The 25,247-nt window shown below is 37.0% G+C and overlaps 2 protein-coding genes across 2 annotated transcripts in view; one reads left to right on the top strand and one right to left on the bottom strand.

The window, feature by feature from the left end:
* Positions 1-24,984, top strand: part of LOC128693278 (uncharacterized) — a 586,781-nt gene extending 561,797 nt beyond the window's left edge. The window contains exon 18 of the mRNA XM_070104248.1: positions 22,032-24,984. The gene's annotated coding sequence lies outside the window, so the exon portion shown is untranslated. The remainder of the gene's footprint in view (positions 1-22,031) is intronic.
* On the bottom strand, positions 390-1,961 carry LOC138855337 (uncharacterized). Its single transcript, XM_070104247.1, has 3 exons — positions 1,830-1,961; positions 1,351-1,524; positions 390-1,108 (listed from the first exon to the last, which is right to left on the bottom strand). The coding sequence occupies exons 1-3, from the start codon at positions 1,837-1,839 to the stop codon at positions 390-392; spliced, it is 903 nt and encodes a 300-aa protein (XP_069960348.1). The 5' UTR covers positions 1,840-1,961.
* Positions 24,985-25,247: the final 263 nt, after the last annotated feature.

The following is a 25,247-nucleotide window of genomic DNA, read 5'->3' as shown; positions in this document are numbered from 1 at the left end:
GCGAACTCTAGCTCAAGTCCCTTCACTGCCGTCAACATGACTTAAGAAATCGTAATGACACGATTGCAAATAAACCATACCCCCGGCCGGGATTGAACCCGCGGTCATAGAGTCTCAAAACTCCAGCCCGACGGCAGTGAAGGGACTTGAGCTAGAGTTCGCCACGGCCACGCTAGCTGGAGATTCGTCTGTAAAAACTTGCATTTGTGGTCACAGAGGTGCCTGTGCTAACTTTCCTATGGTGTAGAAATATACCTAGTTGGATGAATCTTATTGTGGCTGGCTGGTCTAGTGGCTAGCGCGACGGGCTGGAGTTTTGAGACTCTATGACCGCGGGTTCAATCCCGGCCGGGGGTATGGTTTATTTGCAATCGTGTCATTACGATTTCTTAAGTCATATTCTTTTTATGACATTGATAGGCGGCAAAAGCACGCAGTACACATAACCCATCATTAATCTCTGGATTAAATACATATTTCTTCCCTCGCAGTTTCTCGGGATATGCCACATATGATCCCACTTGTACTCTGAATTCTACTTTAACATATTCGATACTGAAAGATTCGATTTGATCTATGATCCAACCAGATCCTTCCTGATCTTGCAACTCTGACTCGTATCTTTCTAATATCGTTCCCACCCATCGATCAAATACTTCAGAGATTTCCTCTTCACTTACTAACTCAAACGCTAAATTTATCACAAATTGCCCATTTTGATCATCACCCGATATGTTTTGACGTAATGTCCTTATAACTATAATTGGGTGGATTCTGAGCGACATTGCTAGAGGCGATCTATCATACATATCTCGCATCTGTTCTATAAAATAATCCCTATAAACATGTAAATACATTCTTAACTCTCTGTTATAAGATGAAGGAACACTATATTTCCTCACTGTATGTCTACCTCTAAAATTCTGGATATATGTAATAACTTCTGGGCTCTCATCTTCACTATTATGCGTGTCAGACACGTCATGCGAGGTAGTTGCTCTCTCATCATCATTAATGGGGGCAGAAGTACCCGCACCTCCGCATTGTGAGGTACCAACACTAGCACTCTCACCACCAAGCTGTGCGACATTACTACCAGGTGTATTTCCTGCAGAGGAAAAAAGCACATCCAATTCATAACCCAAAAAAATATTAAGATTTCAATGAACAGAGGAAAAAAAAAAAGCACATCCAATTCATAACCCAAAAAAAATATTAAGATTTCAATGAACAGAGGAAAAACAAGCACATCCAATTCATAACCCAAAATATTAAGATTTCAATGAATAGAACAAAAAAAATCTTTTCTCGAGTGACTAGCACAACAAAAGATCACAATTGGTTACATACCTGTTTCTATAGCCTTCTTCCATAAAGCATCTACACGTGCCCACTCATTATCCAATTGCAATAACCTTTCATTGCGTTGTACACCGCCTTTCTCGATTACCAACGAACGCTGCTTTCTAATCGATAATCTTCTCTTCACCAATGCTTCCAAGTATTTCGAATATATGCTATCCCCTGTTAAGAATTTCACTTATTAACGCACTAACCCAGTAAACATTTCACTCGTATGCTTCAACAAAAATTAAACATGTAAAAAAAAAACAAGAATTTTCTAACAATCTCCTCTTCACCAATTCACTTATTTAACCCATTAAAAATTTCACTTATTAACGCACTAACCCAAATTTCACTCGTATGCTTCAACAAAAATTAACCCAAATTTCACTCGTATGCTTCAACAAAAATTAACCCAAATTTCACTCGTATGCTTCAACAAAAATTAAACATGCAAAAACAAGAATTTTCTAAGTATAACTTACCTTTCTCCATGTTGTGCGGTTCAGCGTTGGAAGATGAGGTCCTTTAACTTAAATGAGAGGAATACTGTGGGGGGGAAGATGAGGTCAGTCACGGATGATGGATGGAAGCACTGTCCTCGCTCTGAGTGTCTCATTGAGCTTATATAGGCCGCCCCCTCCTCCCGACACCACGGTATAATGCGGTTCACACCTAAGGTAGATTTAAGATAATCATGAACACCTGGGTCAACACAGGTCAGACAGACAGCATGTTGTGCGGTTCAGCGTTGGAAGATGAGGTCCTTTAACTTAATGAGAGGAAACTTTTAGTTCATTTTAAAATAATATGGGGAAGATGAGCTCAGTCACGGATGGAAGCACTGTCCTCACTCTGAGAGACTCATTGTGGGTCACCTCAACACATGGTGTAATGCGGTTCACACCTAAGGTAGATAAAAGATAATCATGAACACCTGGGTCAACTCAGGACAGACAGGCGCCATGTAATGCGGTTCACACCCAAGGTAGAACATAACACCTGCGTCAACTCAGGACAGACAGGCGCCATGAAATGCGGGTAACATCCAAGATAGAATATAATACCAGTATATCCTTACTGAAACACCTGGGTCAATCGTCACCCTAAAGCAACTAATTTTGGTGAGGCAGTCCTGCTCCACATTAACTGCGTCCCCTTATTGAACTAAAAGTATTATATATCTTGAAAACCCATTAAGACTTACAGTGTACAAGACGCCTCTCTATGGTAAACACCCTTTTTAGTTCATTCAACTTAAAGAGAGGAAGCTTTTAGATCATTTTAAAATAATAAGGGGAAGATGTTGAACTTGACAACATACACATCTGATGACGTTGATATATTTCGTTATCCATCAAGGATTATCATTGCCGGTTATTCGAATAGTGGCAAATCTTATTTCACATCAAAATTAATAAAGTTATACCACGAGAAATTTCATAACATTATAATATGTGGGGTGACATCACATCCCTTAGAACAAGATTCAGAGATAACTCATAAATTAACATTAAGTAACGATATTATCGACCCGCAGAATGTCATTGCATCACCTGATGAAAATACAATAATTATTGTTGATGATCTATTTTTAAAAGCAGGTAACAGTGAAATTATTCTCGAATGTTTTACTAAAGGTAGACATCATAATATAAGCATTATTCTGATTACTCAAAATATATTTCACGGAGGACGATATAGTCGTACCATGGCTTTAAACGCCACGCATTTTGCTTTATTTAAAATGAGGGATCTTGGACAAGTAGAGATTCTGGGGCGACAAGTGTTCGGAAAAAATAAGGAATTTGTAAATATATATAAATCTGCTATAAAACGATCACCCTTTGGTTATTTATTCATAGACCTTGCATTAAATACACCAGAAGCATTACAGTTGCGAACCAATGTGTTACGGCAGGATTCCTACGAAATTGTATACCAATGGAGCGAGCAAAATTAATTGAAAAGGTTTATAGAGATCCTGGATCTGCTGGGTCATTCTCTGGTGTAAACAGTTTATATACAGCTGTAAAAAAGATTGATCCGTCCATAACCTTGAAAGAGGTCAGAAATTTCTTAAATTCAGAAAGATCATATACTTTATACGTTCTTAAACCTAAGAAGTTTCCTCGTAGGAAAATAATTGCTCCTAAACCCAGAGTGATATTAACCTGTGATTTGGGTGATATGTCTAAATTATCCAGATATAATGATGGATATAAATACATTCTCGTGTGTATCGATGTTTTTTCAAGATATTTACAAGCAGTACTCATGAAAAAGAAAGACGGACCGACCACTTTACATGCATTACAAAACATATTGGAGAATGAAAAGGCGAAGAATATATCGAGATTATTTACAGATAAAGGCAGGGAGTTTCTAAATAAACAGGTACAGAATTATCTCCAGAGTAAGCATATAAAGTTATATCATGTATTTTCGAAAGAAACAAAAGCTTCCATTGCAGAGAGAGGCTTGCAAACGCTGAAACGTAAATTATACAAGTATATGACAAGTGCCAATACATTTAATTATTCAAAAGTGTTAAATGAATTAGTAGATGCGTATAATTCATCTCCGCACTCGGGGATTGGCGGTAAAACCCCATTGCAAGTCCATGGTATTACGTCATTGAATGATATAAGGAATCAGTTTCGGATAAATTATAAAAATGGAAGATCCAATAAGAAACGAATCAGTAAGAAATTGGCTGTTGGAGACACAACAAGAGTGACTCTTAGCAGATCATCCGCGTTTAACCGAGGGTTTCACACACAAAATACAGAGGAAATATTTAAAATATATAGAATTAATAATTCTCAACCTATAACAACATATCATTTGAAAGATTTGAAAGGTGAAAAGATTAAAGGAATATTTTATCGCGAAGAATTGACCCCAGTCATACCACCTCCAGAATATATTATCGACAGAGTATTGAAACGAAAAAAAATTGGTGGAATTACGCATTATTTGGTATCTTATAAAGGTTATGATTCCACTTTTAATTCGTGGGTCAAAGAAGGAGATTTGTTGAAGGTACAATGAAAAAATCATTATTAGAAAAATTTAAAGAATTAATTACATTACTTAATAGTCTCCCACGCAATCATCGGAAGAGTTTATTACAACAGTTTAAGAAAACACACATAAGTTGTATCAGTGAGATTTTCAAGAATTTGATTAAGAATAAAATACCATTAGACCCTAAAATATTTAAAAAGTACAAGAACGAGATTAAATCATTAGCTTGTAAGAAAATCGGTTTTCAGCGTAAAAAGAAATATTTGCTGAGTATCAGAGGTGGAAATCTTCTTGGCATTATATTACCTCTAGCAGTAAATATTATTTCGAGATTGTTTAATAAATCATGAAAGAATTTTATCTTGTACCAACTTCAGTTATGAATCGGAAACCTCTCGAGTTAGTAAAATCGGAGGGTGATGAGAATTTGGAAGGAGGTGGTGGTGGTGCATGCTTGAAGCGTGGTGTTAAACGCAAGTTTAAGACTACTCCCGCTAGGCAGGTCAACCCACCTGCTCTCACCTCGGTGAAACCTCAGAAAACCCCAGATTTGTCAAGATTCATGCACATAAGAGTGAGTGCGAGAAATATAGAATATGTGAAATCAATGTTGGTATTATTGCAAAGAAATCCTTTGGTGAGTTGGGATGAGAATGGTGACCTTCTTACCCCCATTACTGGACGTAATATTATTGAAATATTAAATGTTTTATCAGAAAATAATGTGAAATCAGCGAGAAGAATCGATTCTGATTACTTAACAGAAATAAAGCATTTATTAAATATATCAGGTATACATTTTGATTTTGTGAGGAATACAAAAGTGAGAAAACAATTATTACATAAAGGAGGCGGTGTAAGGAGAGAAACATCGTGGATAACATATTAGGTGAGTATATAAACTCTGTCAAGTTATGTTTTTATTTAGTGTGTGTTATAAGAGTGTGGAGATGGCTGAACGTCTTCTATACGTGTGTAGCGATTCAAGTCTCGATTTATTTCCCGCCAATACACCTTCGGCTTTCATTAATAAATTATATGACCCCATTATATTAGATAATAAAATTGATTATGAGGTTGCTCTGAAAAATATAATTTACCCCAAGACGCATTATATACCGCAAAAGAATTTGAAGATATGTATTACATATGAGAAATCTACAGTAAATAAATATATGCATAAAATTGATATGAGCAAAATTATTGGAGGTGATATGGCAAGGATTTTAGAGGCAATAAATGAGGATATTAATGCAAATCTCTTAATAGCAGTTAAACATACAACGGGTATTATCATCCCCAAAAACTCAATTGTGTTCACATATCATCCAGGAATAAACAGAGTGGTTATTAACTTGAAAAAAAAAAATTATACTACCTTCTGATATTACCAGTGGTTATGTGGGGTTGGAATTTGATAAAGAAGGAAGCGATATGCTAGGGTTCTTAGGTAATGAAATTTTGTATGTCTTTACCAATAAAAAAGAGATTATTTTTAATGAGTCTGGTGTGAAGGCGGTAAACCCACCCGATCCTGAATCAGGTATTAATTATATGTTAATATATAGTGATTTGATTGATCCCATTAATTTTGGCGATCAGTTGGTATCTCTTTTGGGAGTAGTTGATATTAATACATTAAGATCTAATTATGACCCCACAATGTATAAACCACTTAATAAAAAGATAATTGATCAAGTGAGTATTAAGCTCGCTGATCAGAAAGGAAGGTTAATTCAATATAATGACAAGTGTTCTACTGTATGTGTACTACATTTAAGACCTATAAAACGAGAGTGAATGATCAAGTTGAGTTAATATTGAAGGAACCGTCAAGATGAGAACCAGTTTCTCTCCTCCTTCAGTGGAATCATTCCTGAAACTCTTTGATACTTCGAGGGTGAAAGGGGGAGGTTTAGATGATATTATATTATATAAAGCTAGAGGGAGGGGCGGAGGATTATTGTCATTTCTCGGTGGGATGGCCAGAAAAGCATTACCATTCTTATTGAATACCTTTGCTCCGGGAGTATTACAATACGGGCAAAATGTGTTGAACGATGTTAATAATGGTATTGCATTGAAAAATTCTGCGAGAAATAGAGGCGTAGAAACATTGAAGGGTGTCGGACAGAAGTTATTATCCGGAGGAAGTAGAAAGATTGGTTTGAAACGATTGAAATTTAATAATAAAAGAAACTGGAATATTTAATTAATTTTAGTTTATTGTTAACTGTCATATTGTTAGTATGTCGGCTGGTGCTCTATACGTTACACCGGGGGGACTCAACGCCCCCGTCCCCACTTATTCTCATTCCATAACTGATGGATTCCCAAAATTACCAGGACATACCATTATTGAATCCTCAATAGCAGCTAGACGCACCTGTGAAGTATTACCAGTAAATCAGGGATCTGATAAATTTCTCGAATTTAGAATACAAAGTTCAGAAGGTCATTTTTTAGATTTAACGAGTCTGGCCTTGGAAATGAACATAAATATAACAAATGAGGATGGGAGTGCACTGGGAGACGATGATAAGGTCATATTTGTGAACTCTATAAGTCAGACAATATTCAAATCTGTGTGTTTGTATCTCAATGAACAACTTATAGAATCGAATCCATTTTATTCATATACGGGTTATATTAAACTGCTTAAGCATTTATCCCCATCAAAATTAGATACATTGGGAAGAATAGCATTCTTTCGTAATAAAGACACAGCAAGTAGTACTATTACAACAGCTGATTTAGATGATATTAAGAAAGACGAAGGTAAATTAACGAATGAAGTGAATACTTGTTTCCCTTTGATGCTGGATGTGAGTAGTTTTCACGAATATATCCTGGATAGTGTCGAATGTCGATTGAGACTTGAAATGCATTCACCCGCATGGGCAATTATGACTCCATTAAGCGGAAAAACATATAAATATAATATTAATTCCATTAAATTATGGATCGATAAAGTTATTCCGTATACGAATGCATTAATTGCATTGAATTCAAGCATGAGGGCAAACCCGCAGGGGTGTGAATATCTGTTCAAGAAGACATTATTTAAATCATATATTCTGGCATCTAATCAAACACAATTGATCGCAGATAATCCTTGGGGACAAGTCATACCCGATAAGATATTTATTATATTAGTTGATATGAAGACATATGATGGAGGATATAATTTTAATCCATTATATTTTCAACATGAAGATTTGAATCATTTCGGGGTTACAATTAATTCAGAAATGATTCTTAATATTGACTGTAAGTTCCCTACCCACGCGAGTAGGTTATATTACGCTACCTTGAAATCTCTGGGTTTGGAGACTGATCATCTGATTACATATAAGAGTTTTCTCCAAGGCAGAACTATATTAGGTGTTGATCTGAGAAGTGAACAGGTTAAGAATGCTATATCTGTCGAGAAGAATGGTAATTTGAGAATAGATATGACATTTGGTAAACCGAAAGATGAGAATAGAATTTGTCTGATGTTTGGTGAAACTAATGCGATTTTAAATATAAATGAAAATAGAACAGTGATAGTGCATACGCGAGTATAGATCATGAATTGTGAAGAAATAAATATTGCCTTGAAACATCATACGGGAAGATACGCCTCGTATTTGGGATGTTTTGCCGCAAATAATATAAATGAAGTTATTATGAGGATAAAAGATAAGCCGGTAATTTTCATCATTAATATATTGAACGATCAAGATGAAAATATGGGTCATTGGATTAGTATATATGTGAACAAATACATATTAATATATTTAGATAGTTTCGGGGTGGATTTAAAACATTATACAAATATATATGAGAAAATTATATACAAGAGAAATTTCATGTACGGTATTAATCAGAGGATTCAACATGAAAAATCATTGGTGTGCGGCTTATATGCTATATATTTTGTGTATAAGTTAACAAATTATAGTGTAAAGAAAATTATACCATATTTGTTTAAAGATTTTGGTAGAAATAAATTAAAGAATGACCAATTTATAATGAAATATGCATATGAGCATTTCAATATACCCTCATGTTCAAGTGTATTTGCTAATAATTCAACGTGGAATTATGAAAATCTGTGTAAAATATTGGAATTATAATACGGTGGGGTAGAGGCGTTTAGAGGCGGGGCGAAAGGTTAGAGGCGGGGCGAAAGGTCATAACGCTGCTATAAATGCCCGTGCTGGGTCACTCTTTGCATCTACTGTCATTCAAGTTGGGTCAAGGATGAATCCAATTCAGTACTCCGTTGGAGGTGTCTGCGAGGAGGAGAGAAGACTGCATCCCTGTGTATGTCGGAATAATCCACCTGCGGTAAATGGTAAGTGATTTTTGTTCATTATCTTGTTCTAATATTGAAAAAATCTTTTTTTTTTACACATAAATGATTTTAGAAGTGTAATGTATTAACCAATAAAACTTTTTAATGCAATTAAAGATATGCCTTATTCTTCTTCTAATCGAGAATTTTTTTTCTTTGCCAGATGCGAATATAATGCGGTTGTTGGAACTTATTCGCGCAAATCAAATCCGACAGGAGAAAATGATTTGCGAGTTGATGGGAATGTTAGGAGCGAGATCCACCCAGCCTCCTACCCATCCATATGGAGATGCTGTTGCTACCCCTCCTACCAACGAGACTTCTCCCCGACCTCATGTGGTTGTTGAGACTGTGCCTCTTACTCAGGTGGTTGATGTTAACGCTTTTATCCAGGATATTGTAACTCCTACCCACGCCGAGATCGACCCTTCTCCCCAGTCTCATATGAGTGGAGAATGTGTTAGTAGTTGTTATTGCGATAAATGCGTATGGAGCGAGATGGAATATTTTATGACAAATTCCCAACCTACTTCATGTATGGATGAGGATTCCCCCATTTATTATCCACCAGCTTCCCCCCCAGAAGTTTATTGTATAACAGATGAGGAAGAAGACGACGACCCTGAACAAAATGCACAGAAATTCTACAAGAGAAGAAAAATTACTCTACGTTGATTTTAGTCAATGAATTGTAGCTTTTTTCAATGAAATTGTATTTGTTTGTATTACCAGAAATGTAATGGCTGTATAATAAATAATGAAAAAAAAAAATATTGTGTATTAGTGTTATCCTGAAATGTGTCTTTCTGATGATGATGAAAATGTTTTCCCTATGATGTAGGTACTATATCCCCTTATTAACTTGAATGAACTGAAAGGGTCGACATGATTCAGCCTGTGCGCGTGACGTCACTGCTGTGTCCCCTTATTAACTTGAATGAACTAAAAAAGGGTCGACATGATTCAGCCTGTGCGCGTGACGTCACTGCTATGTCCCCTTATTAACTAAAAGGGTAGACAAGATTCAACCTGTGTGCGCGTGGTCCTTTTTAGTTCATTTAACTTAATGAGTGGAATACTGACCACCGAGTAAACGCTTTTTTAGTTCATTTAACTTAATGAGAGGAAACTTTTAGTTCATTTAACTTAATGAGAGGAAACTTTTAGTTCATTTAACTTAATGAGAGGAAACTTTTAGGTCATTTTAAAATAATAAGGGGAAACTTTTAGTTCATTTGACTTAATGAGAGGAAACTTTTAGACCTGTAGTAAGCATGCTTACCCCCAGAGGGGGGGATTCCAAAAAACTTGATCCGAGGAATTGGAGAATTTCGAAAACCCCATAGGGGGGAATCCAAAAACTTGATCCAAGGAGATGGAGAATTTCGAAAACCCCCATAGGGGGGAATGCAAAAACTTGTAATATCGAGAAATTTTGGGATGGGGGTGAAAGTGAGAGGGGGAACCTTAAAAACTTGATCCGAGGAGATCATAAGAAAAAAAAAATTCGAGGCGCGGGGGCGATCCGGACGACGCTGCAGAAGGCGCAGCAGAAGGCGCGAAGGGGCGCGGGCGGGCGCGCGGGGTGGGGCGGGGCGCGCGGGGCGCGCGGGGCGGCGGGGCGGGGCGCGCGGGTGCGCGGGCGCGCGGGGCGGCGGGGCGGGGCGCGCGGGGTGCGCGGGGCGCGGCGCGACGGCGGGGTCGCAAGGCGGGGGTCGTGGGGGTGGGGGTATTGGTTGGGGGGTCAAGGGTGAGGTAGTCTCGAGGGCGAGGTCATGGTCAAAACCGGAAGTAACACCTAGGTGTGAAAAAGGTGACCCTCCAGCTGCTGGTCCTAGACCGGATACACCGCTCAGTGGAAGGCCCAAACCGGAAGAGACCTCCCAGTGGAAGGCCCTATACCGGAGGAGACCTCCCTGTAGAAGGCCCAAACCGGAAGAGACCCCCCTGTAGAAAACTACACTACTTATATGTATATGCAAAACAACCACTCTGAAAGAATAGAGGAAGCTATATAAGGGGTCCGGCCAGCACCTCACTATCAGATCCCACAACGGTTAAACACGTGACGCGCGGCGAGCCAACTTGGATAGGTCCTTTGCACAACTCACCCCCAAGCTATTCTACCCAAGAAAATTTAAAAATTATTTGTCCAGTGTATTATTAAATTCTTCCCAAATTCTATTAATTATAAATGGATCTAATTTATATAAACCAAAGGAAATATTCATATTATTGTCAAAACTGCTTTTTATGAAACAAGATTCAATTATATTCCTGTCGACCATGGACTTGCTAGATACTACTTTCTCAACTTTTTGAAAATCAATTGGATGGTTAAAATCTCTTACATGAATAAATAGAGCATTGGAATCTTGTCCAGTTCTAATGTTATATTTATGTTGTTTTAATCTTAGTTCGAGATTTTTACCAGTTTGACCGTAATAAACTTTATCGCAAATTTTACAAGGAATCTTATAGACACATCCATCAGCATTTTGGGGGGAATTCTTTATCAAAAGTTTTTTTACTGTATCAAGATTTTTTAATACAACTTTAATATTAAAAGTCTTAAGAAGAGAAGGCATATCAACCAAGTTTTCATGGTAAGGGAGAACCAACATATTTTTAGTTGAATAAGGCTGGTTGCCCCTTTTTGGATTATAAAAAGTGTTTCTAGCAACTTTAAAAGATTTATCAATTACATTTCTTGGGTATTTTAAATCATTACCTATTTCATAAATTTTGGATATTTCCTCATCTTTGAACTCAGGACTACAAATTCGTAAAGCTCTCAAAAACATTGATGAGAAAACAGACAGTTTGACTCTATCTTGATGCGAGGAATAATAGTGGACAAAAAAACAGTTTTTTTTAGGTTTTCTGTAAATTTTAAATTTGAATTCATTATTACCCTTAATAATTAAAACATCTAGAAAAGGCAATGAGTTATTTTCTTCAAACTCAACAGTAAAGTTTATAGAATGGGCTAAGCTATTTAATTTTCCAAGAAAATGGTGTATATCTACATTTTTGGGCATAAGACACAAAATATCATCAACATATCTGAACCATTTAGCTCTATTAGGGAGGATTGTGTTAAGCAACCTTGTTTCAAAAAATTCCATGTATAGGTTACTAAGAACAGGTGAAAGAGGATTTCCCATTGCCATACCAAACTTCTGAGTGTAAAACTTATTAAATACAAATTTTGCATCAACAATGCAAAGTTTAATAAGTTTAATGATAGTAGGAACTGGCAATGGTAAATCATAGTTAACTAGTTCTTCAGATAAGAAACTTAATAAATCATCAACAGGAACTTTCGTAAACAAGGAAGTAACATCAAAACTAACCATGTTAAAATCATTTAAGTCAGTCAAGGAGCTTAATTTATCAACCAAGTCTATGTTGTTTTTAACAATAAAGTTAGAAATTTTGCCAACAATGGGGCTCAAAATATCAACAAGCCATTTGGATAATTTATATGAAACTGACCCTATGGAGCTAATAATTGGTCTGACTGGATTCCCTGGTTTGTGTGTTTTTATTAGTCCATACATGTAAGGTAAAGATGGATTAGTGGAAGTAAATTGTTTGACTAATTCATCTTTGCCTTTCAGTAGAAGTTTTATTGTTTTATTGAAATTGCTGTTAACGGTTTCTAGGGGATTTTTCCTAAGTTTAGAATAGGTTTCATCTAAGAGATGAAATTTTCTGACTTATCCTCTGATGAAATTAATATTAGTAAAGGAATGGTAAATAGCTCTATGTTAAAACCAAACATTCCCAATTGCCCTCAAAGATTCTTTAAGTCTTATGATACACTTAATAACAATAAAAAATTGTGCCTTACTAAAGCAGACAAAATAAATGCAATCGTAATTATGAAAGAAAATGATTACCAAGAAAAAATGAATAATCTCTTAGATGATACTTAAACCTATTCTAAACTTAGGAAAAATCCCCTAGAAACCGTTAACAGCAATTTCAATAAAACAATAAAACTTCTACTGGAAGGCAAAGATGAATTAGTCAAACAATTTACTTCCACTAATCCATCTTTACCTTACATGTATGGACTAATAAAAACACACAAACCAGGGAATCCAGTCAGACCAATTATTAGCTCCATAGGGTCAGTTTCATATAAATTATCCAAAAGGCTTGTTGATATTTTGAGCCCCATTGTTGGCAAAATTTCTAACTTTAATGTTAAAAACAACATAGACTTGGTTGATAAATTAAGCTCCTTGACTGACTTAAATGATTTTAACATGGTTACTTTTGATGTTACTTCCTTGTTTACGAAAGTTCCTGTTGATGATTTATTAAGTTTCTTATCTGAAGAACTCGTTAACTATGATTTACCATTGCCAGTTCCTACTATCATTAAACTTATTAAACTTTGCATTGTTGATGCAAAATTTGTATTTAATGATAAGTTTTACACTCAGAAGTTTGGTATGGCAATAGGAAATCCTCTTTCGCCTGTTCTTGGTAACCTATACATGGAATTTTTTGAAACAAGGTTGCTTAACACAATCCTCCCTAATAGAGCTAAATGGTTCAGATATGTTGATGATATTTTGTGTCTTATGCCCAAAAATGTAGATATACACCATTTTCAGGGAAAGTTAAATAGCTTAGCCCATTCTATAAACTTTACTGTTGAGTTTGAAGAAAATAACTCATTGCCTTTTCTAGATGTTTTAATTATTAAGGGTAATAATGAATTCAAATTTAAAATTTACAGAAAACCTACAAATAACTGTTCCTATGTCCACTATTATTCCTCGCATCAAGATAGAGTCAAACTGTTTGTTTTCTCATCAATGTTTTTGAGAGCTTTACGAATTTGTAGTCCTGAGTTCATAGATGAGGAAATATCCAAAATTTATGAAATAGGTAATGATTTAAAATACCCAAGAAATGTAATTGATAAATCTTTTAAAGTTGCTAGAAACACTTTTTATAATCCAAAAAGGGGCAACCAGCCTTATTCAACTAAAAATATGTTGGTTCTCCCTTACCATGAAAACTTGGTTGATATGCCTTCTCTTCTTAAGACTTTTAATATTAAAGTTGTATTCAAAAATCTTGATACAGTAAAAAAACTTTTGATAAAGAATTCCCCCCAAAATGCTGATGGATGTGTCTATAAGATTCCTTGTAAAATTTGCGATAAAGTTTATTACGGTCAAACTGGTAAAAATCTCGAACTAAGATTAAAACAACATAAATATAACATTAGAACTGGACAAGATTCCAATGCTCTATTTATTCATGTAAGAGATTTTAACCATCCAATTGATTTTCAAAAAGTTGAGAAAGTAGTATCTAGCAAGTCCATGGTCGACAGGAATATAATTGAATCTTGTTTCATAAAAAGCAGTTTTGACAATAATATGAATATTTCCTTTGGTTTATATAAATTAGATCCATTTATAATTAATAGAATTTGGGAAGAATTTAATAATACACTGGACAAATAATTTTTAAATTTTCTTGGGTAGAATAGCTTGGGGGTGAGTTGTGCAAAGGACCTATCCAAGTTGGCTCGCCGCGCGTCACGTGTTTAACCGTTGTGGGATCTGATAGTGAGGTGCTGGCCGGACCCCTTATATAGCTTCCTTGGATGCTTCACTTTCATAGTTCCTTGATAATGTGAGTAGTCACGAAAGCGCTTGGAATTTCTCTATTCTTTCAGAGTGTTTGTTTTGCATATTTTGAAATCACCTGTTTACTGTGATCTTATTGCATATATATATTTTATTTTATTATCACACCGGCCGATTCCCACCAAGGCAGGGTGGCCCGAAAAAGAAAAACTTTCACCATCATTCACTCCATCACTGTCTTGCCAGAAGGGTGCTTTACACTACAGTTTTTAAACTGCAACATTAACACCCCTCCTTCAGAGTGCAGGCACTGTACTTCCCATCTCCAGGACTCAAGTCCGGCCTGCCGGTTTCCCTGAATCCCTTCATAAATGTTACTTTGCTCACACTCCAACAGCACGTCAAGTATTAAAAACCATTTGTCTCCATTCACTCCTATCAAACACGCTCACGCATGCCTGCTGGAAGTCCAAGCCCCTCGCACACAAAACCTCCTTTACCCCCTCCCTCCAACCCTTCCTAGGCCGACCCCTACCCCGCCTTCCTTCCACTACAGACTGATACACTCTTGAAGTCATTCTGTTTCGCTCCATTCTCTCTACATGTCCGAACCACCTCAACAACCCTTCCTCAGCCCTCTGGACAACAGTTTTGGTAATCCCGCACCTCCTCCTAACTTCCAAACTACGAATTCTCTGCATTATATTCACACCACACATTGCCCTCAGACATGACATCTCCACTGCCTCCAGCCTTCTCCTCGCTGCAACATTCATCACCCACGCTTCACACCCATATAAGAGCGTTTGGTAAAACTATACTCTCATACATTCCCCTCTTTGCCTCCAAGGACAAAGTTCTTTGTCTCCACAGACTCCTAAGTGCACCACTCACTCTTTTTCCCTCATCAATTCTATGATTCACCTCATCTTTCATAGACCCATCTGCTGACACGTCCACTCCCAAATATCTGAATACGTTCACCTCCTCCATACTCTCTCCCTCCAATCTGATATTCAATCTTTCATCACCTAATCTTTTTGTTATCCTCATAACCTTACTCTTTCCTGTATTCACCTTTAATTTTCTTCTTTTGCACACCCTACCAAATTCATCCACCAATCTCTGCAACTTCTCTTCAGAATCTCCCAAGAGCACAGTGTCATCAGCAAAGAGCAGCTGTGACAACTCCCACTTTGTGTGTGATTCTTTATCTTTTAACTCCACGCCTCTTGCCAAGACCCTCGCATTTACTTCTCTTACAACCCCATCTATAAATATATTAAACAACCACGGTGACATCACACATCCTTGTCTAAGGCCTACTTTTACTGGGAAAAAATTTCCCTCTTTCCTACATACTCTAACTTGAGCCTCACTATCCTCGTAAAAACTCTTCACTGCTTTCAGTAACCTACCTCCTACACCATACACTTGCAACATCTGCCACATTGCCCCCCTATCCACCCTGTCATACGCCTTTTCCAAATCCATAAATGCCACAAAGACCTCTTTAGCCTTATCTAAATACTGTTCACTTATATGTTTCACTGTAAACACCTGGTCCACACACCCCCTACCTTTCCTAAAGCCTCCTTGTTCATCTGCTATCCTATTCTCCGTCTTACTCTTAATTCTTTCAATTATAACTCTACCATACACTTTACCAGGTACACTCAACAGACTTATCCCCCTATAATTTTTGCACTCTCTTTTATCCCCTTTGCCTTTATACAAAGGAACTATGCATGCTCTCTGCCAATCCCTAGGTACCTTACCTTCTTCCATACATTTATTAAATAATTGCACCAACCACTCCAAAACTATATCCCCACCTGCTTTTAACATTTCTATCTTTATCCCATCAATCCCGGCTGCCTTACCCCCTTTCATTTTACCTACTGCCTCACGAACTTCCCCCACACTCACAACTGGCTCTTCCTCACTCCTACAAGATGTTATTCCTCCTTGCCCTATACACGAAATCACAGCTTCCCTATCTTCATCAACATTTAACAATTCCTCAAAATATTCCTTCCATCTTCCCAATACCTCTAACTCTCCATTTAATAACTCTCCTCTCCTATTTTTAACTGACAAATCCATTTGTTCTCTAGGCTTTCTTAACTTGTTGATCTCACTCCAAAACTTTTTCTTATTTTCAACAAAATTTGTTGATAACATCTCACCCACTCTCTCATTTGCTCTCTTTTTACATTGCTTCACCACTCTCTTAACTTCTCTCTTTTTCTCCATATACTCTTCCCTCCTTGCATCACTTCTACTTTGTAAAAACTTCTCATATGCTAACTTTTTCTCCCTTACTACTCTCTTTACATCATCATTCCACCAATCGCTCCTCTTCCCTCCTGCACCCACTTTCCTGTAACCACAAACTTCTGCTGAACACTCTAACACTACATTTTTAAACCTACCCCATACCTCTTCGACCCCATTGCCTATGCTCTCATTAGCCCATCTATCCTCCAATAGCTGTTTATATCTTACCCTAACTGCCTCCTCTTTTAGTTTATAAACCTTCACCTCTCTCTTCCCTGATGCTTCTATTCTCCTTGTATCCCATCTACCTTTTACTCTCAGTGTAGCTACAACTAGAAAGTGATCTGATATATCTGTGGCCCCTCTATAAACATGTACATCCTGAAGTCTACTCAACAGTCTTTTATCTACCAATACATAATCCAACAAACTACTGTCATTTCGCCCTACATCATATCGTGTATACTTATTTATCCTCTTTTTCTTAAAATATGTATTACCTATAACTAAACCCCTTTCTATACAAAGTTCAATCAAAGGGCTCCCATTATCATTTACACCTGGCACCCCAAACTTACCTACCACACCCTCTCTAAAAGTTTCTCCTACTTTAGCATTCAAGTCCCCTACCACAATTACTCTCTCACTTGGTTCAAAGGCTCCTATACATTCACTTAACATCTCCCAAAATCTCTCTCTCTCCTCTGCATTCCTCTCTTCTCCAGGTGCATACACGCTTATTATGACCCACTTCTCGCATCCAACCTTTACTTTAATCCACATAATTCTTGAATTTACACATTCATATTCTCTTTTCTCCTTCCATAACTGATCATTTAACATTACTGCTACCCCTTCCTTTGCTCTAACTCTCTCAGATACTCCAGATTTAATCCCATTTATTTCCCCCCACTGAAACTCTCCTACCCCCTTCAGCTTTGTTTCGCTTAGGGCCAGGACATCCAACTTCTTTTCATTCATAACATCAGCAATCATCTGTTTCTTGTCATCCGCACTACATCCACGCACATTTAAGCAACCCAGTTTTATAAAGTTTTTCTTCTTCTCTTTTTTAGTAATTGTATACAGGAGAAGGGGTTACTAGCCCATTGCTCCCGGCATTTTAGTCGCCTCATACGACACGCATGGCTTACGGAGGAAAGATTCTTTTCCACTTCCCCATGGACAATAGAAGAAATAAAAAAGAACAAGAGCTATTTAGAAAAAGGAGAAAAACCTAGATGTATGTATATATATATATGCATGTGCGTGTCTGTGAAGTGTGACCAAAGTGTAAGTAGGAGTAGCAAGATATCCCTGTTATCTTAGCGTGTTTATGAGACAGAAAAAGAAACCAGCAATCCTACCATCATGCAAAACAGTTACAGGTTTTTGTTTCACAGTCATCTGGCAGGACGGTAGTACTTCCCTGGGTGGTTGCTGTCTACCAACCTACTACCTAAATATATATATATATATATATATATATATATATATATATATATATATATATACTCTGTTTTTAACTGACAAATCCATACTTTCCCTAGGCTTTCTTCACTTGTTTAACTCACTCCAAATTTTTTTTCTTATTTTCATTAAATATATATATATATATATATATATATATATATATATATATATATATATATATATATATATATATATATATATATATATATATATATATATATATATATATATATATATACTACCTAAATATATATATATATATATATATATATATATATATATATATATAGATATATATATATATATATATATATATATATATATATATATATATATATATATTTAATGAAAATAAGAAAAAAATTTGGAGTGAGTTAAACAAGTGAAGAAAGCCTAGGGAAAGTATGGATTTGTCAGTTAAAAACAGAGTAGGGGAGTTAGTAGATGGGGAGAGGGAGGTATTAGGTAGATGGCGAGAATATTTTGAGGAACTTTTAAATGTTGAGGAAGAAAGGGAGGCGGTAATTTCATGCACTGCCCAGGGAGGTATACCATCTTTTAGGAATGAAGAAGAGCAGAATGTAAGTGTGGTGGAGGTACGTGAGGCATTACGTAGAATGAAAGGGGGTAAAGCAGCTGGAACTGATGGGATCATGACAGAAATGTTAAAAGCAGGGAGGGGATATAGTGTTGGAGTGGTTGGTATTTTTGTTTAATAAATGTATGAAAGAGGGGAAGGTACCTAGGGATTGGCGGAGAGCATGTATAGTCCCTTTATATAAAGGGAAAGGGGACAAAAGAGATTGTAAAAATTATAGAGGGATAAGTTTACTGAGTATACCAGGAAAAGTATACGGTAGGGTTATAATTGAAAGAATTAGAGGTAAGACTGAATGTAGGATTGCGGATGAGCAGGGAGGCTTCAGAGTGGGTAGGGGATGTGTAGATCAAGTGTTTACATTGAAGCATGTATGTGAACAGTATTTAGATAAAGGTAGGGAAGTTTTTATTGCATTTATGGATTTAGAAAAGGCATATGATAGGGTGGATAGAGAAGCAATGTGGCAGATGTTGCAAGTATATGGAATAAGTGGTAAGTTACTAATTGCTGTAAAGAGCTTTTATGAGGATAGTGAGGCTCAGGTTAGGGTGTGTAGAAGAGAGGGAGAATACTTCCCGGTAAAAGTAGGTCTTAGACAGGGATGTGTAATGTCACCATGGTTGTTTAATATATTTATAGATGGGGTTGTAAAAGAAGTAAATGCTAGGGTGTTCGGGAGAGGGGTGGGATTAAATTATGGGGAATCAAATTCAAAATGGGAATTGACACAGTTACTTTTTGCTGATGATACTGTGCTTATGGGAGATTCTAAAGAAAAATTGCAAAGGTTAGTGGATGAGTTTGAGAATGTGTGTAAAGGTAGAAAGTTGAAAGTGAACATAGAAAAGAGTAAGGTGATGAGGGTATCAAATGATTTAGATAAAGAAAAATTGGATATCAAATTGGGGAGGAGGAGTATGGAAAAAGTGAATGTTTTCAGATACTTGGGAGTTGACGTGTCGGCGGATGGATTTATGAAGGATGAGGTTAATCATAGAATTGATGAGGGAAAAAAGGTGAGTGGTGCGTTGAGGTATATGTAGAGTCAAAAAACGTTATCTATGGAGGCAAAGAAGGGAATGTGTGAAAGTATAGTAGTACCAACACTCTTATATGGGTGTGAAGCTTGGGTGGTAAATGCAGCAACGAGGAGACGGTTGGAGGCAGTGGAGATGTCCTGTCTAAGGGCAATGTGTGGTGTAAATATTATGCAGAAAATTCGGAGTATGGAAATTAGGAGAAGGTGTGGAGTTAATAAAAGCATTAGTCAGAGGGCAGAAGAGGGGTTGTTAAGGTGGTTTGGTCATTTAGAGAGAATGGATCAAAGTAGAATGACATGGAAAGCATATAAATCTATAGGGGAAGGAAGGAGGGGTAGGGGTCGTCCTCGAAAGGGTTGGAAAGAGGGGGTAAAGGAGGTTTTGTGGGCTAGGGGCTTGGACTTCCAGCAAGCGTGCATGAGCGTGTTAGATAGGAGTGAATGGAGGCGAATGATACTTGGGACCTGACGATCTGTTGGAGTGTGAGCAGGGTAATATTTAGTGAAGGGATTCAGGGAAACCGGTTATTTTTATATAGTCGAACTTGAGTCCTGGAAATGGGAAGTACAATGCCTGCACTTTAAAGGAGGGGTTTGGGATATTGGCAGTTTGGAGGGATATGTTGTGTATCTTTATACGTATATGCTTCTAAGCTGTTGTATTCTGAGCACCTCTGCAAAAGCAGTGATAATGTGTGAGTGTGGTGAAAGTGTTGAATGATGATGAAAGTATTTTCTTTTTGGGGATTTTCTTTCTTTTTTGGGTCACCCTGCCTCGGTGGGAGACGGCTAACTTGTTGAAATATATATATATATATATATATATATATATATATATATATATATATATGTATATATATATAAATATATATATATATATATAGGGAAGTACCACCTCTATAGCTGGAATGGGGACCCTCATCCTCAGAGAAGACAATAAACGTACCTCAGAGAAAACTCAAGGTTCTCCCCGGAGCTGTTTGAATATTTTCTTCTACCACCCCCTATATATTTTTTATTCTATATGAACATTTATTAATAAACAAAATACACACACACACACACACATATATATATATATATATATATATATATATATATATATATATATATATATATATATATATATATATATATATATATATATATATAGTTAGTCATTTTCATCTATGTGTTTTAGAGATGATCAAGGTCCCAGAACCGAAATGTTTACTAATCAGCATGTCCTACTGTTTGCTCACGTGTCATTTTAAACCAGTGTATGTGTTTGTTTGTGTGTGCGTGCGTGCGTGCTTGCTTGCTGTGTGTGTTTGTGTGCATTGCATCAATACTCTTATCCCTATTCCCGTTGACTCACATAAAGACCTGGGATACTGTAGAGAATATTACCAAAGATATTTAGCTTCCCCACTCAAAGGAGTGTATATTTCAGCATTTCTGACACTGGTAACCTAATGCTGAATAGATTTTCACTTACTTGGTTAGGCTCAATGGCCCACCCATAACTGCCGTGTTTAGGACAGCCTTAATCACCTTGTATCTGCCTGACTACTGCAGTATTTTTTAGGCTATGGTGTTGACAGCACCATTTACAATAGATATAGGCGACTTGATAGGAGCGGAAGACTATACTGTTCTTCAAGATTTGTCCATGGTTTTCGTGGTAATTTCACAACAGGAAGATCGCAATTCACTGTGTAATAGTTCTACCGCGAACGCTATTGTTCCTTTGTTTAGGGCAATACCCACACGACACACGTTTCCCGTTCGTCTCCTGACGTTAATCTGAGCCCTCCTGCGCACTTCGTCTCAGGGCGGGCCCTAAAATGCTGACTTCAGCGTGATTTCCCTCCTCGCTTAACTTCGTCACAGTATTCACTACAAATGATAGATTTCTTATTACCTAGGTATAGACAACAGTTCATCTTATTCCCCACATTGTAGGTAAAGTGGTGCAGGGTTTTCCTGCAATTTTCTTGCTATGGTAGAGTCATTTTTTATATTTCACTGTCACTCGTATTACACAAACACTACTCTGCAGAGGTGGCGTGACTTATGACGCTGGTAGCCGCGTATGGAATCAATTACTGATCATGTGGAATCAAGAGAGGCTATCATCCCTTCTGGAAGGTTGAGTCCCTCAAGTAACTCAGGGGGCTGAAAGGGACTGAGAGGGCTGACAGCCCCCTTTCTGGAGAATTTTCTTCACAAATACTAATGCAAAACTCTTCAGTAACTTCATTTCAGCCAACATTTCTGGTCAAACTATTTACTAACCAAATGTTATGTTTATTATTGCAGGACCGCATGAGTACACCGGTGCCCCCACTCATCGTCCCTCCTCCAGCTTGCCACACACTGTCATCAGCTGGCGCTGCTGCTGCTTTATACCTCTGGATACAAGAAAGTGTCTCTTGACGTGAATATTTGTCAAATAATGTTATGATCAGCGATTAAGCAACAGCTGGCATACTACTGCTGAGTATTAGTGATTAAACATCCACTGGCGTACCATTGTTATACAGTCGTGGTTAAGCTTCCGCAGTCGTAATGACGCTAGTTACACGTGATTAAGCAACCGCTAGTGCAGCGGTTGCTTGCAAGTGTTATACCGCCAGCATCCTCTGGTGTACCGGAGCTAGGCTCAACTACCCATTTGTAAAATAAGGGATTATATCTACGTGTCCTTTGATTTTACATAATTTCTCCCTCATGGTTTGACGGTTGTGGCTGCCATGGTTGTGAAAACTGTCTTCATCCCGGCCATGACCTGTCTACACTCCCACACCAGTCCGCCCGACCTGACCCTCCTGTGATCTGTCCTCCCGCATGCATCTGCGATCACTCCGAGAACGCAGTATGAGGGAAGAGAGTGCCGTGTGAGGGACAAGTGTGAGTGAGAAGTGTGTGTCTAGAAGTATCCTCAGTGCTTGGGGAACCCTGTTAAAATCATTAGTATTTTTATATAAGGAATCGCTTAACGCGTACGGGTCATACAGCACCTGGGGATGGAAAACAATCAGGTGTCATCCGAGGAGGGAAAGGGTAGCACCAGTTTCTTGGAAAAAGACACTGTCACCAACGTATATTTACATCTGTGAAGGGTAGGAAATCCTAAACAGTCTCTGATATTTTATGCTGACACTGAGAAAGCAAGAAGTTTATCGAGAGATCTCGACTGTATGGTGCATAACTTGATACTTTTAGGACTCTTGCTGTAAGGTATTAGAGCAACTTTCTTCATTCTTTTTTTAAGCGAAATTTCCTTCAATTTCCCAAAATCTGTGGACCCATATGTGTTTAGTGTTTTTCCGCGAATATAACAATAATAATTGTGAGTGCAATCCTACGACTTGGAAACGTGAGCTTTTTAGTAATTATGCTCGTCAGTTGGTGCGGAAGATATCTGCACAATGCTTAACAGTGAATTCTTTATATAACCGCATATATGCATGTTGTACACTCATAATAACTCACCAACCACTTGCACTTGTACACCCGCTTGTGACACAGGTAAAGGAGATCTGGATATTTTGATTTCAGAAATTAGAATGTATTTTGACCCCTGACTAACGCCAGAATATATTTTGATTTCTGAATGAAATCAGAATATATTTCGACCTCTGACTCAGACCAGAATTTATTTTGGCCTCTGCTCGAGGAAAGAATATAAACAGCTCTTTTACCGGTCTTTCAAATTTCTGAACAGGTGGTTCCTCACTCTTTATAGATCTGTGTTTATAATCCTATAATCTAAGTATATACATTATCATCATTATTTTTAGGGGGAAGTGCTAAAATTATAGGGGTCATAAAGCGCTTGAGATGTGGAAAGTAATCACGTTTGATCCAAGGAGCTGGAAATTTCTTGTAATTCCCTGGCTCAATTGCTCAGCATTGTAGCACCCCTCTTGAAGATCGAACCATGTACAGTGTTGTTTGCTATATGTACTAGACATGTGTTGTTAATTATGTGTACTGTTTGAGTGACTGTGTGATAAGTACTCTTAACCTCCTGATTATTTACTCAAGGTTATAAGTTGTATAAGTTGTATGTATGTAAGACCCATCTTTTGCTAACCGCCGTGTGGCTGATACATTGTCTTTAACTCACCTCTACACATGGGAATGTGTATTCACATATCTTTTTCATTCCATCTTTTCCTTTGAAAACTTTTATCGTGTTTATCAAATCGTACTTGGTTTGACCAAGTTCATTTGTAGCCTTCCCTTGTCCTGATATTTTATTAGTTTTCTTATAAATTTCACAAGATTTACTAGTAGAAATACACCTGATTGTGTCTCTTCTGGCATGTCATTGACATGTTCAACCAATCCCATTGTCGAATGTTATGGAATTCCTCTTGTTACACTTGTCCATTCTGACAACTCTTCCCGGACAATCACTCTTTGTCTCCCTGTCATTAGGTATTCTCTTATCCATTAGACCTTCTGTAAACCAACTGGGTTGTACCCATATATTTGTCTTTGCTTGGTCGATACGTAGCTGCTACTCAAACTCTCAAATCTTATTAGGCCGGATTAACTAACCTTTGGTCTACATGATCTGATCATATCTACTCTTGAAACAATGTAGAATTTACCTTCATCATCCTATCTGTTGCGGTCACTTACTCACTACCTTAAAACTAAAAAGTAATATCTAACATTCCAGTCGCTCATCTGCACCATCCGTCTATATAACCAATATCCTTCACGTATCTCAAATAGTATTTTCTTATCCACTATATCAAAGCTCATGAATTTTCTTTATGTCCTGATCAAGTTCTCCTTGATTCTCCTCTTTTCTAATGATTTAGTTTGATTTCCATGTTTTTTTTCTTGTATTTCATCCCTTTAGGTATGGCGCAAATAACTTTAAAACTCCCAGGATCAACTTTAGTTTGTGAACTTGACCAGGTGTAACTTCCATGCAGGAGGAACATACTCCAAGATGGGCCTAACGTACGGGGCCCATAACAGCCTAAATTTATTTTGTTCAAATTTCAGAAAGCAGTTCACAAGTTAGCTAGTCGTGAATATGCTGCTTATTGTGGTAAGCTTGGAACAATGGTTACTCAGTGATCTTGCTTATCCTCCGCAACGTTTATCCTTCTATGTTCTACTTCGTGTCTGGTCTTCTCTCGCCCTCTTTCTCAGACAAACAGTAAGTCACTTAAACACTCAAAAACTTAAAGGGAAAGTCACCTGTTCTTATATAACCAGCTTGTAGGAAGCAGATAAAGATTATAATTAAAATACACAATGTACTGTATATATATATATATATATATATATATATATATATATATATATATATATATATATATATATATATATATATATATATATATATATATATATATATATATATATATATATATATATATGGAGTGCCGAAGAGGGAAAACTTCTCAGTTAAGACGAATTTATTTAAAATTAAGTTTTTTCCCAAAAAAATTCTTATACGTTTAAAAATATATTTTTTCATTTACGTTAATGTAAAAAATAATATTG

Source organism: Cherax quadricarinatus, chromosome 90 (assembly GCF_038502225.1).
Source record: "Cherax quadricarinatus isolate ZL_2023a chromosome 90, ASM3850222v1, whole genome shotgun sequence".
Classification (NCBI taxonomy): domain Eukaryota; kingdom Metazoa; phylum Arthropoda; class Malacostraca; order Decapoda; family Parastacidae; genus Cherax; species Cherax quadricarinatus.
The sequence above is the reverse complement of the archived record's forward strand: the minus strand, read 5'-3'. Positions and strand labels throughout refer to the sequence as shown.